Source organism: Anopheles coluzzii, chromosome 2 (genome assembly GCF_943734685.1).
Source record: "Anopheles coluzzii chromosome 2, AcolN3, whole genome shotgun sequence".
In the NCBI taxonomy this organism is placed as follows: domain Eukaryota; kingdom Metazoa; phylum Arthropoda; class Insecta; order Diptera; family Culicidae; genus Anopheles; species Anopheles coluzzii.
Window position 1 is genome coordinate 5,258,371 of NC_064670.1, and position 13,428 is coordinate 5,271,798.

Here is a 13,428-nt window from a genome sequence, read left to right on the forward strand (position 1 = left end):
TTTTCCATTTGACAGTTCGCGCAAGAAAAAAAAAGAACAACACAGGACAAACGTCAACAGCGCAACTACAAAAAAAAGAAACACACAAATAGAGTAAATCACATCGGCCAACTTTACATACATTGCACAAATGTAGTTAGTAGTAGGTACAGTTTAATTTGTAAAGCGTCGTGTGTAGAAATGCCCGGAAAGGTGAAGGTGAAGGTGCTTGCGGGCAGAAATCTGCCCGTAATGGACCGCAGCAGCGATACCACCGACGCGTTCGTGGAGATCAAGCTCGGCAACGTGACGTACAAAACGGATGTTTGTAGGAAAACGTTGAATCCTCACTGGAACTCGGAATGGTACACGTTTGAGGTGAGCGAATCGATAGCTGCGGCCCTGATTGATTGATTGAGTAATTGCGATTGAAAGGATGTTTTGCTGTTTTTGCTTCTTTCTATTGGTATATACGAATGACTGCTGTGACGATGCAAAAGGTGGAAGATGCAGAGCTGCAGGACGAACCACTGCAGATCCGGCTGATGGATTACGATACCTACACGGCAAACGATGCGATTGGCAAAGTGTACATAAATCTTAGCCCTTTACTGCAGTAAGCATCACTCGCAACACACATTCAATGCATCACAACTTCGTCTAAATGAGGTACAAATTGCTTCTCCCTTTTTCCGGCACAGCTCCACGACCAAATCAAGGACAGGGAAGGGATCAATTATGTCCGGTTGGCTACCGGTGTACGATACAATTCACGGCGTGCGTGGAGAAATCAACGTTATTGTAAAGGTAGATCTGTTCACAGACTTTAACAAGTTTCGCCAAAGCTCTTGCGGAGTGTTGTTCTTCCATTGTAAGTATGCCAACATGCCAACCCACTATGCTGTTAATGAACTGTGCAAATGAACTTACGAATGAAACGATTTTTTTTCCAGCTTCCAACATACCTTACGGTTATAGTATTGCAATGTATCACGGTTTCGTAGAGGAACTGGTCGTAAATGATGATCCCGAGTATCAGTGGATCGATAAAATTCGCACACCACGTGCATCGAACGAAGCGCGGCAACTGGCGTTTATGAAGCTATCGGCACAGGTAAGCCACTGTTGGTGCGGTTGCACGTATCGAAACCCGTATGAAGTGCGATGACGTTCGCTGTGTGTCTTTCAGGTGCAACGCAAGATTGGCATCAAAGCAATCGAGATGGGCGCCAATGCGGTGATAGGCTACATGCAGTGCTACGATTTGGAGGGCGACGTGGGAGTGGTAGCGCGTGGCATCGGTACGGCCGTTTCCTTAACGAAGATCAACGAATCATTTTCGCAGCACATTGGAGAAGAAATCCTGGTGGAGGAGTGAGTGCCTGTTATAGCCCTTTTTAATGCTTAAATGCCTTCATTAATTGACTTTTGCGAATTACCTTTTAAGGCATAAACTGTCCGGAAGTTCAGACTTTGGTGACCCTCCCAGGAGAGCGCTGGCGATTGGCGGAGAGAGCAACAATCATGCAACCGGCAACAGTCCAACGAAATTGGGTACACCGATTGTAAATTCACTGTTAACGAAGGATACCGTCTGCGTGCCAATTTGTAGACGGTCGTCCGATTCGGATCTAAGTATCACACCGAAGGGTAAGCATTCACGGGTATGCGGGGGAAAGTGTGTGGGAGTGTAACAAGATCCCTTTTATCTTTCGCAGGAAGCTCATGTCCGCTCGATAAGAGCATAGGCATCGTGCGCAATTACGGAGCAAACAATGGCAATGCAAAATCGATCATGATAATGAACTATGACATGTTGGAAATGTTAGAGTATCCTTTCTTCACCATGACCAAGTATCCGCCCGGAATCATACGATACATAGGTATAGGAATTGGCTTATGGCAGCTTACGGGAGAGAGTAAACTAAATTTTGATTTGCAATTTTGCCAGGCGCCACAGTGACCGCACGCTCTGTGAAGCTGTTGGAGCGTGTGCCGAACCCTAACGAGCCCGAAACCCGTGACAGTTGGTGGAATGAGATACGGACGGAGGTTCGGTCGCATGCACGCTCGCTAGGATGTAACGTTATTCTCGGTTACGTAGAGCAAACAACAATTGAGTATGTGATTGCCTCCTCGCATGCGCTACAAACGATCCGGTATTTACATCATTTTCTCCCCTTCCTCCCCTTTAGTGATGATATTTGTGTACTTTCGGCCACTGGTACGGCGGCAGTCATAAACTTACAGTTTGGTAGCGATATGTGGATGGCCGATGCGTCGTTGAATGCATCCGCGGACGGTGGGGCCGACAGTTCACAGGCCAAGGAGCACATGACATCTTCCCTCGATCGGCAGGACTTTGATCGCGAGTGTAGTGGATCGCGCGAGCAAACGCCCAACACGATAGAGGGCGAAGGTACTTACGATGGGCCAAGCGGATCGGGGAACAGCAAATGCACGATGTGCCATGTGCCGTACTCGCTCGGGTCGGTTAACTTTCGCATCAATGCAGTGAAATGTTTCATGTGCAAGTGAGTAGAATATTCAAATAACTCAATGGTCCCGAACGTTTGAATGTTAGTTAAAATTTCCCTACTTTTCAGAAATGGTATCGTGCCGGATGTGCTTATTACAACGATCGAAATCCCCGACGGTGTGCCCGTGTTCGGTCGGGGCAGTCTCATACAGGCCCACACGTGCCGGCAGAAGCGCGACCTGAAGGGTGAAGCGAACGGAAAGGAAATCTCGGACGCGCTACCCTTTCTCGAGTACGAACTGCACAAGCTGCTGGTGAACAAGCTCAAAATCAAGGGCATGAATGCCATCTTCGGGTTGCGCTCGAACATAACGATTGGGGAGAAAACGATCGCGCTGATTGCGACCGGCACGGCGGTTTATCTGACCGCGCTACCGAAACCGTTGCTGCCGCAGATCGTTGATAGCAGCTCGTTTCCGGACGAGCGCAAGATTCAGGAGCTGCAAAAGATGGTCCAAAACATTGTGGAGCAAAACATTCAGGCCTACCAGCTGCAGTGCGTTTACGATTCCGACACGGAACAGGCGCCGGCAGGGGCGACCGGGGCGGCCAGTGCACGGGAGGAGCGGGATGGCAAGGAGCTGGATTTGGTGTGCATGCAGAAGTCGGCCTGCGTGCTCGAGCTGGACGATATAATCGATTTGGATTTGCTGACGTTCGAAAAGGAACCGGAAATTGCACCGGAGTGAGTCTGGGCGCTGACAATGTTGTTTATCATCTTATCAGATGCGAAACTTATAAGTGGTTTGTTTTGTTCCTCTCTCTCTCTCTCTGGTAGTGGGTTTTATGTAGCGAACTTACAAACAATGCCGGGCATTTCGACGGATGTACTTGATAACGTGAAGCAGTTTCAGATGTTTACGCAGGTGTGGCGAGCGAAGCTGCCCTACACGCTCCAACACACGACCAGAAATCTCAACAAGCGCTTCCAAGGATTGCTGAAGCTTATCTACTACAAGCTGCGCTCGATGCGGCCCTGCGTGTTGTGTGATCTTCGCTACAAGCTGGACTTCCCGGAAACGGACGAAATTCAGATCGTCGTTTCGGGCATGACGCTAGCGCTCGGGGACGGTACCACCCGGTTGAAGCGAAAGTGCAGCACACAGAACCATCACACACCGGGTCCTTCGCCCTCGGTACACTCCAGCTCGGTGGCAAGAAGCAGCAACGGTGAGTAATGGGAAGGTAGGGGGGAAATCGATCGATCAACTTCTCTAACCTTCTCTCACCCATTCCCAGACGATGAAATGATGTTCTCGTTGGATGAAGACTCGATGGATACGTCCGGGCCACCGGTGGCACCAGCATCAACGCCGGTACCATCGATTGTAAAAAGTTTCAAATCTCGGGGCACAAAAGCGATGACCGCTGCTTCGTCGTATCACAGCAAGATCAACCGGTCAGGGAAAATGGTGCGTATTTGGGGCGGCGGCGGCGGCGGCGGCGTGGTTTTGAAGTTGAGCCGATCAAACACTAAACAGTAATATTGCCCCCTCCCCCACAGATACCATTGAAGGACGGGTACGGTGTCGACATTACAACACTCAGCTACATTCCCGGTGGCAAGATAGAAAAGTATCTCGGGAATTTGAACTTTTTCTTCATACGCGAATGTACCTCGATCCGGGAGAGCGGAGGAATCTGCGGGTTCGTGCACAGCTTCATCTCGGAGGTGCTGTCCATAGTGCGGGCGCACGTAACCTCCCTCGGCGGCAATGCAATGATTGCATTCTATCTGAACGACCTAACGCTTCTGGACAACGTGCACAAGAATCAGGTGAGTGTGTGTGTGTGTGTGTGTGTGTGTGTGTGTGTGTGTGTGTGTGTGTGTGTGTGTGTGTGTGTGTGTGTGTGTGTGTGTGTGTGTGTGTGTGTGTGTGTGGGGTCACAGTTTGTTGTGTGTAGTACATTGCGCGTAGGCATTGTTGTGTAGCATGGGCATGTGATTTAAACCCTTCGTTAGTGTTTCGTTTGAGTGTGCGATTTCGAGTTTCAGTTTTACCCCGATTTATTGTCCCCGGTCGTGTTGGAGTCCCCCCCTGCCCCTAGTCACCTTGTTTACTGAGTGACGTTAGCTGGTTAGGTGTAGCAAACCGAGACTCTATACTCTCGCCCGTTTTTTGTCTCTTCCAGGGCCAATGTCTCATCAGCGTTGGTGGCGATGTGGTTTTTGTATCGTTCCACAAGGATGAAAAGTGAACGTTTGTTAACAAATCCAAACCCAAATTGGCTTCATCTCAACTTCTCTTCATTCGCTCGCTCGCGCGTGCGTACTACGGGACCTACTAACGAGCGCATCCGAGTCAGTACGACGTTCCATTTCGCAAAGGGACAAGAAGGGACTAGGTACTAACTAACTAGAGAGATTTTAACCCGTTTGTAAAGCTACAACACTAACATGCGATCATGACTGGACAGGAGGTTTGTTTGCGCCGAATTTGGAGGCGAATTTATTATTGTTTCTAGTCGGTCGGATGCTTGTTCTAACCTGCAAAGCGCACGAATATAAAATCCTTAATAAATCCCTCCCTTTTCGCATTAGTAACAATCACACCCACACACCGAGGATATCTGGTCTGGTGGGGATGAGATGGCAGATAGTGGCAGGTAGCAGAGTTTCGAGAGTTTGTGCTTATAGCTTGCATTTTATTGATTGTCTTTTACATTAAAACATAAAATCTAAAACTTTTCGCAACGGTTTTTGAATGAAGGCTTAGGGGAATCACGTTTGTTGTTGGGTAGAGTAGAGGCCGAGCCTTCCGCGGCGATGCGCAACCCTGTGTTCTATCTTCGACCACTACTACCCCCACTGTTACTACTCTTACTACTACTACTTGCTACTAGCATCTTGAAAAGCATTGCAATGCGCGATGAAGTGTTGTTTCTTATTCTTATGGTTTATGGTCGCGGAAGTATAAATATAGAAACGATTCCATTTAAAAAAAACACACGATAATTGTTACAATACCTTGTTCTGCCCTAAACGGAAGTAAAACGTGGAATGTCGATCCTTGTTGTGGCACAGAGTATAGGAAACCTACTTCACACGTCGTGGAATGAAGGTGTTTTGAGATTAAAAGAGAGATTTCACGGGTGTACACAATAGCATCGCTCCTAACGGCTGCAGCTCTACATGTATGCATAGTTCGTAATGCTTTCTTTTGTGTTGCTACTATATAGACTGTGCGAGTGTCGCTAGCGTACGAGAGCGGTGATCTTTCTCTGAATTCCAATTTAGTGCATACGCTTCTTCTCGTTCTGATCGTTTTCGTCCGCATCGTTCAGCTCGATACGTTTCGCAAGCTCTGTCGCTACGTCCTTGAAGATGATTGGGTCCAGATTTCGTGCTAGCATGTACACGATCCACCAATCGCCCAGATCCAGGCTGGTGGAGATCGTTTTCGCAACGTTCCGAGGCACCATACGGTTGCGCGCGTTCAGCAGTTGTGATCGCACCGAAGGCACAAAGATGATGACAGCTCTGTTTGGAGTGTGTGAGAAAGAAAGGGAGAGAGCACGACGAACAATCGTTAGCTGTACAATGCAACAATTCAGAGTGTGTGTGTGTGTGGCGAGAACGTTTTGCTTACCGGTACACAATCAATCCGGCCAAAAAGCAGGCCAAAATGATGAACCAAAACCAGATGAAAATGTACGTCTTCTCGTTGACGATGTTCAGCGGCAGTATGCACATGGCGTCGTGCTTTTGAATCGATCCAGACGCACCATACTTGTAGAAGTTACACTTGGTGACGCGCGGGAAGACATACACCATCGGATCGGCCCGCTGCTCCTGGGGCTGGTCCGAGTAGTTCAGCACGTCCCAACCGTACGAGATGAACTCGCCGTTGAAGAACCGATTCATCAGCCACAGCTGCACGACAATGTTGACGAAGCAGAGCCCTTCGCAGATCCAGTAGCGCAGGGCGTAGATCTTGTGGCGCTTCAGGTGAGTTAGCAGGTAGTCGAGGAGGATCTGCTTTTTGGCACACTTTTCCTGCTCCTTGCACGCGCCCCGGTTCAGCCCCATCACGATCATTCGCATCAGTCCGCCCTCGACCGCGTCCCAGATGAACTTTGGAGTGTAGCAAGCGATCGCCTGTGGAGAAGGAAGAGGTTCGAAGGTAAATGAGGCAAATTCTTTGACAGCTCTCCCAGCTCCGGACTTGCCTGGAAGAACAGCACGAAGCAGACCCACTGATAGTAGGTGTAATATTTCTTCGCATCTTCATCGTCGAAGTCGTTCGATATGCCAGGATGTGCTACTTCGCGTCCAACCTGCAGATGATATATCACAAATAAAGCGGGAAGTGCGTGTTAAGTATCTCTCTGAGAGGAATGTTTTGTCTCTGTTCATCCGATTTACCTGTCGACGGAACGCATCCGGCATGGTGAAGGTACTAGAGATCCAGCAGAACGTGTTCACGACGTGTGCCGGAACGCCGCCAACGATGCAGCTGATCGGGTTGCCCACATACTGGGTGGCGGTTATGATCAGGCTGCACGCGAGCAGCAGCGCAGTGGTGAAGGTGTTGTGCAACCGGAACACAATATTGTCCGTCTGGATGTCCTGCCATTTGAAGTACTGCTTTAACCCTCCGAGCAGCTTAAACATGGTGGCTTTGTCTTATAATTTCACGCTTCTGTGTGGTTAGGAATATCTAATGCAACAACAGTAATGCTAATGCTCGTCCAGTTCCCAGACTAATTCATCGTACGCCCTTGCTAATATGACACGTGCATCAAGTGTTACTGAAACGAAAGAAACATAAAGCCAAGACGTTAGGAACTATTTTTGCTGAAACGATTATTACGGAGCGCCATTGCCAGCCGTGGTGTTACGTTGATAACCTTCTCAAACCTTGGGATAACCTTTGGAAGTTGGAGTGCAGTAGGCATTGCTGGTTGATATTATGGATTCTGTTTACTATTTACCTACTCGTGCTAATGATTGTTTGTTTTTAAAATACAAAAAATGCTTACAATAATAAGGAAGTTTGAGATCAGCTAAGAGCTTAAAATCAAACGTTTGAAAAAGATCCAGCATAGACCACGTGGCAAATTCCATACATTTGTAGTGCACCAGACCATTTGTAAAGTACGATTAATATCTCTAGAGCATCTGTTGTTTATTATTCAAGCAATGTCCTTGATTAACGATTCTTTGTGTGTGCCATACAGGCCTATCAGTTTATAATTGACACGTTTTGCAATCATTCCACTCCAATCTCTGGCATGTCGCTGCTCGGATGTTGCGTCTATCGCATAGATCGAGGATCGTGCACAGACCAGAGGATCGTGCTGAGCCATCTCCACCACATCTCACGTTTTATGTTGTTGATAAAGTTTAGATTTATCTAGCCACATCAGCAGCAGACCTGTGTCTGTGTCGCCTACAATCGACAGAACGTCAATTTCATGTTGTTGCAATCATTTGAAACACAAACAACTCCATCGTATCTGCAGCGAGGGTCGGATGGGACAGATTGGAGGGTAATAGCATTAAAGTAAACAAATTAAATGTGGGACAATTTACTACGACCCGGTCCTCGGTACCAACTCCTTTCAAAGAGTGTTCTGCAACGGTTTGCTAAAAAAAACCTACGTGAAATTTTTGCTTTTTTAAAACGAATAGCACACCATCTTATCTGCTCGCGTGGAGAAGTGTAGAGTAGGCTACGAAATAGTAGGCGCAGTTGCTTCGGTTGCACACTATTCGGGGCAGAACGCGACCAGTTGTGTAAACAGCAGCCGTTTCGAATGGCATATGTCGGTTCTAATAAAACGCGAAACCAATACAGAAGATCGTCACGGAAAGAGAATCCGAGAATGTGATACGGCGGTGTACTTTTCTGCGCACATGTGGCAAGACGGGCAAGTTACAATTGCTGAGCATTTCAATATTTGTGTCTCCGGCGGCGTTCATTGTTAACCCCCGTGGGTCGCAAACTTCTAATTAAAATTCAATCAACATCTTTCCGCTGTGGGAAGAGCTGCCGGAGCGTCGGTTCTAACGTGTGCCACGTGTATTGCCTCTTTCATGTTCTCTGTTGCTTCTATGCACAGAGCGTTCACAGTTCTGGCGCACGAAGGCGTGCGTGCATGACCATCAAGGGGGTTGATCAAAACCTGCCCCATACAGAACAGTGCATTGGTATGTGTTGTTAATTGGTTCTGTCCACGAAGAATGTATGGTAGCGGAGTCGTCCTACAGTGGCGCGAGATCGTAGTTGGCGAGGGTAGTCCGTGAGCTCGCGGAACGACAAGAACGTTTCTTCCGAATGGAAGCCCCCCGGCTGGCGCTGAAACAACAGTGTTGCCAGTCAGCCAGCCAGCCAGCCGGGCCAGCGTCTTAAAGGGAAAGGTGATCTTGAAGGAAAAGTAGTACACACCAAGAAGGAGAGGCAGAACATAAGAAGAAGCAGTTGCGCTGGGGGCACATCTGTGGGTTCTCGGTTAGGTAATGTAGATAGGAGAGCGAGCGAGAGCACGAGAGAGCTATTCCAATTCATTCCAATCAAACATTCCAATTCCATTAGGGGCTAAACGGTGCCCGGGTTGAATGGATGGAAGTTCAGGGGGAAGACGTGAGGGGGGTAAGGGTTTGTGGGCAGGTCGAGGCCATCAGATTTCTTGGTCGTTTGGGTCGGACTTCTGGAACGTTTTATTCTCCACCGCCCCGGCACGAACGTGTTCGTCGCCTACTTTGCTGCACCTCGTACTCGTGCTGCTGTCGAGCCGGTGCTGAGCTGAGAGCGTGATGTTGCAGCCTTGTGCCTAAATTGCTAACGGCGACAGATTAGGATTGGTTTGGGTTGGATCGCCATTGCACGGCCGGTAACTTGAGAGATTGTTTCGCCTTTCGTAAAACAAAAAATCGTGCACTGCAAAGTGTGTGTGTGTGTGTGAGGTTGTTGTACACCGGTATGGACAACTTGTTTTACACACCACGAATGTATGAACCCGCGCGTAATTGCAATGTAAGCAATAATTTTGGTTTTGTGCGCGTCTTCTAACATCTAACTCCAAGCACACAAACACAGACAGACAGTGGTTAAGTGTGCTTTCAGAGACGTTATGCTGCGTTGTGTTTTCCTGTTCAGAAGAACGTGTCACCGAACACGACGCTGCAGCCCGGAAAGGAGAGAGATTTGAGCTGGCAGAACGTGGTGCGCATTATTTGATTCATCCATCCGTCGTCGTCGTGGTCGTCGTTGGTAATTCTGATGCGGAATGTGGGGAACCATTGGTGGAGAGTCAGTCTCCACACACAGCAAAGGTTAATAAAAATGACACTTGTTCACTTGATGCTGAGAGCGTCCGCCGTGTGGAGTAGAAGGAGGGGTGGTCCGTCCACTACTGCGTGACTGCGTCCATCGAGGTTGAATTTGCCGGAGTGGCGCGTCTGCCCCATGCTGCCGTTGCTGCTCGCTCCAATACCTCGACAATGACAATGACGACGTCATTGTTCGGGCTCATCTCGCGCAACACAATTCAGAAGAGCAGCAGCCGCTGGACGAGAGTGCGTGTGTAGGGGAGAGGGGAGTAATGATGTGCTCTCCCCTTAGCAACTTACACACCGTCTCAACGTTCACCCGTGGCGGTCCCCTCTGCGGCTACTTGGATTCGTTTCGATTTCGATGTTGATTCTGAGGGCTGACAGTGCCAGCAGCAGCAGCAGCAGCAGCAGCAGGAGGCTCAAGCGAATGAAAACGACGCATGCGAAGACCAGGGCAGGCGCGAGCCGCCACGTTCAATCAGTGGGATTCGGTTTGATTGCAAGCGCAAGGGAAAAGTACACAACCAGGGCAACGAGAAATTGGGGCCACAATCTGCGTGGCGGTGTGGACTCGGGCTGGGTTGAGTTAATGCTCACCTTTTGCCGTTTTGTCGATTCCGTTGGCTGCTTTCCCTTCGGAGACGCTTGTGTGTATGACCCCGAGCGACTCCCGAGTGGTGATCGTTTTTTGTTTCTTCTCTCGAACCGGAGCAGAAATTCACCTTTGCCTTTTTGCTGTTGTTGTAATCGAAAGTAACTTAAAGGCTGTAACGCTATATGTGAGGTGGAGTGCGTAAAGCAGCACACTAAGACACTTTTGACGCTGAACCGCGTTGCACCAGAATGCAATAATTCGGCTCCTGAACAGGCTTATCACATTTGTACACTTTTGTGTTAACTTTGCATCGGTTTGTTGAGAATTTAAAAACAAAATCAACAAAATACACACAATTACACTGTAGCACTGAAACTGGTAGGTTGAATGGCTTATCACACAATCGATCGAAATATACCGAAACGGAGAACGCAAACACGCGGGCTCGAACTGGGAGCGTTAGAGGTAAATAAATATAATCAAAACGAAAAACGAAGCAACACAACAACAAAAAAACCTTCAAAACATAGCGTCAACCACAAGCGCGCACATACACACGGGGTAAGCGCGACTGCTGCACTGCTGCGCTCCGAGATCCGCTTCGTTCCGACGGAGAGCGACGTATGCCAGCTGCTGGCAGTAAAAAATCTACATCGCTCAGAGCTCGCTTGAGCCAGGGCCCCGTGGTGGCCCCTCGGCCGAGCATAATGGACGCTCTGCCAGCTTCGGCTTTTGTGTTAGCCCTTTCCCTTCCACCCCTTTCACGTGTTTTCGAGCCGTGGTGTTATTATGAACGACCAACCCCTCTCCCATAGCCTTCCAGCCCTAGGTGACGTGATGTTACCATAGTACCGTTGGCGGGAAGTACAGTGCTTGAAAGTTGGGTCAGTGCATTGAACAGGTTTGAGTTTGAGCGACCAGATTGGGGAGGGGCTGGTCGTGTCGGTAACATTAATGACTGAGGAAATAATTGACGTAGAACCAAAGCCTTAAATTATTCGCACGTTTTCACGAGCATCGACTGTTCAAAACTTGAGGAACCTCTTCAAAAAAGGTCTTAATAATCAGTAAATAAGGCAGCACATACATTAACGTCCACCACTGTATGACTTTAATTTCCACATCTCTCCAACACACGAGATGACGGCATCGCCTGGACGACATCGCGGTAGTGCTGTTTCGCTCTCTCGTTAGATGGCTGATGAGATAATTCGCGTTTCCACGAAGTCTTTCGCTGATCTCTTTTGTATGGGCGAAAGGTATGGAGAGAAAGAGAGCAAGAGAGAGAGAGAAAGAGAGAGAGAGAGAGGGAGAGAGAGAGAGAGAAAGAGAGAGAGAGAGCATGCCCAAATTGAGCTGCGAGAGCAATTTTGTACTCTCCCGCAGCTCTTCAAAACTTGCAGAGAAATCAAAGTTACGCACCGGCTCTGCAAAGAGTGATGGTTGATGGTTTTTAGGCGATGCGTTTCAAACACTGAGTCATACAGTATTCGTCACACCAACATCGATCTTTACAAAACACTCCTACGTAGTGGGGATTAGAGCGATGACTGCATCTACTCATAAGGAAGTTACTTAAAGGTGCGCATCTTGAGTGCGTGCATTCATAGTTGGAGTTGTTTTTATTGTCACAAAATCAAACACCTACCAAACCTACAAACGCACCCAATAGCACCCCTTGCAGGAAGAGAATACTACATTTTCGCCCCGTCTTAGATGCTCTTTCTCTCTCTCTTTGTTTTGTGGTAACAGCACAACATAAACAGAGAAGTGATGCTCTTTTCGCTTCCTGGAAAAGCATGCAATCCCTTGTTTCCTTCTTCACTGGATAGCACTTCCACACTGAGCACTGAGCAGTAGCAGAGCAGTGTGAGTGTTTTTAATAAAAAAAAGGAAAAAAGAACCCCAAAAGGGAAAAATATGCGCCAAAAATAGTCTCCCGTGTCATGGCATTAGTAGCTAATATCCACTAACATTCTTGCTAATTGCGATGGCAGCAAGCGACGCGCCCCGCATCCAAACTCCCTGTCACGCCTGTTTGCCATTCTCTTGGGAAATCAAGGGTCACTTGGATGGATGTGTACAGGATGTGAAGAAAAACGTGACACGGTGTTAAGGCGTTAGCAGGGGGGGGGGGGGGGGGGTAAACGCGCAGTCAAGGGAATTAATTTTCCGCAAATCGGCACCACACATCGCGCAATACATTCGTTTTCCGCTGTGTGTCCGCTGTGGCAAGAGGGTGGGACGGTCGGGGGTTTGATTTGTGATAAAATCGAGGTTAATAAAGAACCACCACCAACATGGCATGTCGTCGGAGCGAACATAACTTTTCCTGAGCTGTGAGTCGGGAAATCTGGGCAAAAGGGACAACAAAACAAAAATTCGCCGAAAAGAAGCTTAAGGGAAAGTTAGTGAAAGATGAAATGAGTTGTCTGCTGCTGCTGCTGCTGAGGAGACAAACAAATTTATTACATGCCGGCTTTCGTTGTCACCCAAGTTTCTGAAGCAGTGGCAGTAGTATTAGTAATAAGGGAGAGAGGTATGCGCTTTTTTGTTTGCAACATTTAATAAATTACGGTAATTTCATCTCGCCTGGGAATGGTTCCCATCGTGCGCTCATTTGAGGCAGAATGAGGGGGATAGTAATTATTATTGTCTCGCAAGCAGCTTGTCGGCAAGCCCCGGCGAGGCCAACCAACCACCCCCTCCCTCCCCCCCCCCAATCCATGTTTGGGTTTTAAAACGCAAAAGCAATTTGAAGCGATGAAGGGAGGGTAGGAAAGCAATTTTCGGCTTCGGAATTATGGGCACTTGTGGCTGAGGGCTGGGTCATTGAAACACGGTCGCACCAGCACGAGATAATGAGATCCTGGTACCGTGTTATGATGCGCTGAGGTGGGGTGTTATTTGTGGTTTGTATGTTTTAGTAGGAACAGGAAGTGTGGAATGGGCAGCTTTCTCGTGTTACAGTCGAGTTTGCAATATGCCGCCAAATCCCCCCATTAACGTTTAGTGCAGCGTTAACACCACCAAATG

The 13,428-nt window shown here is 48.3% G+C and overlaps 2 protein-coding genes across 2 annotated transcripts; one reads left to right on the forward strand and one right to left on the reverse strand.

Moving 5' to 3' along the window:
* The first annotated feature begins 51 nt into the window (after nt 1-51).
* LOC120948405 (C2 domain-containing protein 5) lies at nt 52-5,208 on the forward strand. The gene is made up of 14 exons (XM_040364682.2): nt 52-357; nt 480-595; nt 681-850; nt 933-1,093; nt 1,169-1,353; nt 1,427-1,629; nt 1,698-1,862; nt 1,931-2,099; nt 2,175-2,513; nt 2,586-3,203; nt 3,297-3,688; nt 3,758-3,930; nt 4,023-4,295; nt 4,652-5,208. The coding sequence occupies exons 1-14, from the start codon at nt 181-183 to the stop codon at nt 4,715-4,717; spliced, it is 3,207 nt and encodes a 1,068-aa protein (XP_040220616.2). The 5' UTR covers nt 52-180; the 3' UTR covers nt 4,718-5,208.
* On the reverse strand, nt 5,135-11,132 carry LOC120948406 (innexin inx1). Its single transcript, XM_040364683.2, has 5 exons — nt 10,395-11,132; nt 6,885-7,270; nt 6,689-6,796; nt 6,109-6,617; nt 5,135-5,999 (listed from the first exon to the last, which is right to left on the reverse strand). Exons 2-5 carry the CDS (start codon nt 7,131-7,133, stop codon nt 5,753-5,755), a joined length of 1,113 nt encoding a protein of 370 aa, XP_040220617.2. The 5' UTR covers nt 7,134-7,270; nt 10,395-11,132; the 3' UTR covers nt 5,135-5,752.
* Nucleotides 11,133-13,428: the final 2,296 nt, after the last annotated feature.

Bases quoted from the DNA above. Each gene is read 5' to 3' on its own strand.
- LOC120948405 (XM_040364682.2), top strand. From the start codon at position 181: ATGCCCGGAAAGGTGAAGGTGAAGGTGCTTGCGGGCAGAAATCTGCCC. The intron at 3,204-3,296 runs GTGAGTCTGGGC...TCTCTCTGGTAG, and splicing joins GAACCGGAAATTGCACCGGA to TGGGTTTTATGTAGCGAACT. The intron at 4,296-4,651 runs GTGAGTGTGTGT...TGTCTCTTCCAG, and splicing joins ACAACGTGCACAAGAATCAG to GGCCAATGTCTCATCAGCGT.
- LOC120948406 (XM_040364683.2), bottom strand. From the start codon at position 7,133: ATGTTTAAGCTGCTCGGAGGGTTAAAGCAGTACTTCAAATGGCAGGAC. The intron at 6,618-6,688 runs GCAAGTCCGGAG...CCTTCTCCACAG, and splicing joins GCTTCGTGCTGTTCTTCCAG to GCGATCGCTTGCTACACTCC. The intron at 6,000-6,108 runs GTAAGCAAAACG...CACTCCAAACAG, and splicing joins GCCGGATTGATTGTGTACCG to AGCTGTCATCATCTTTGTGC.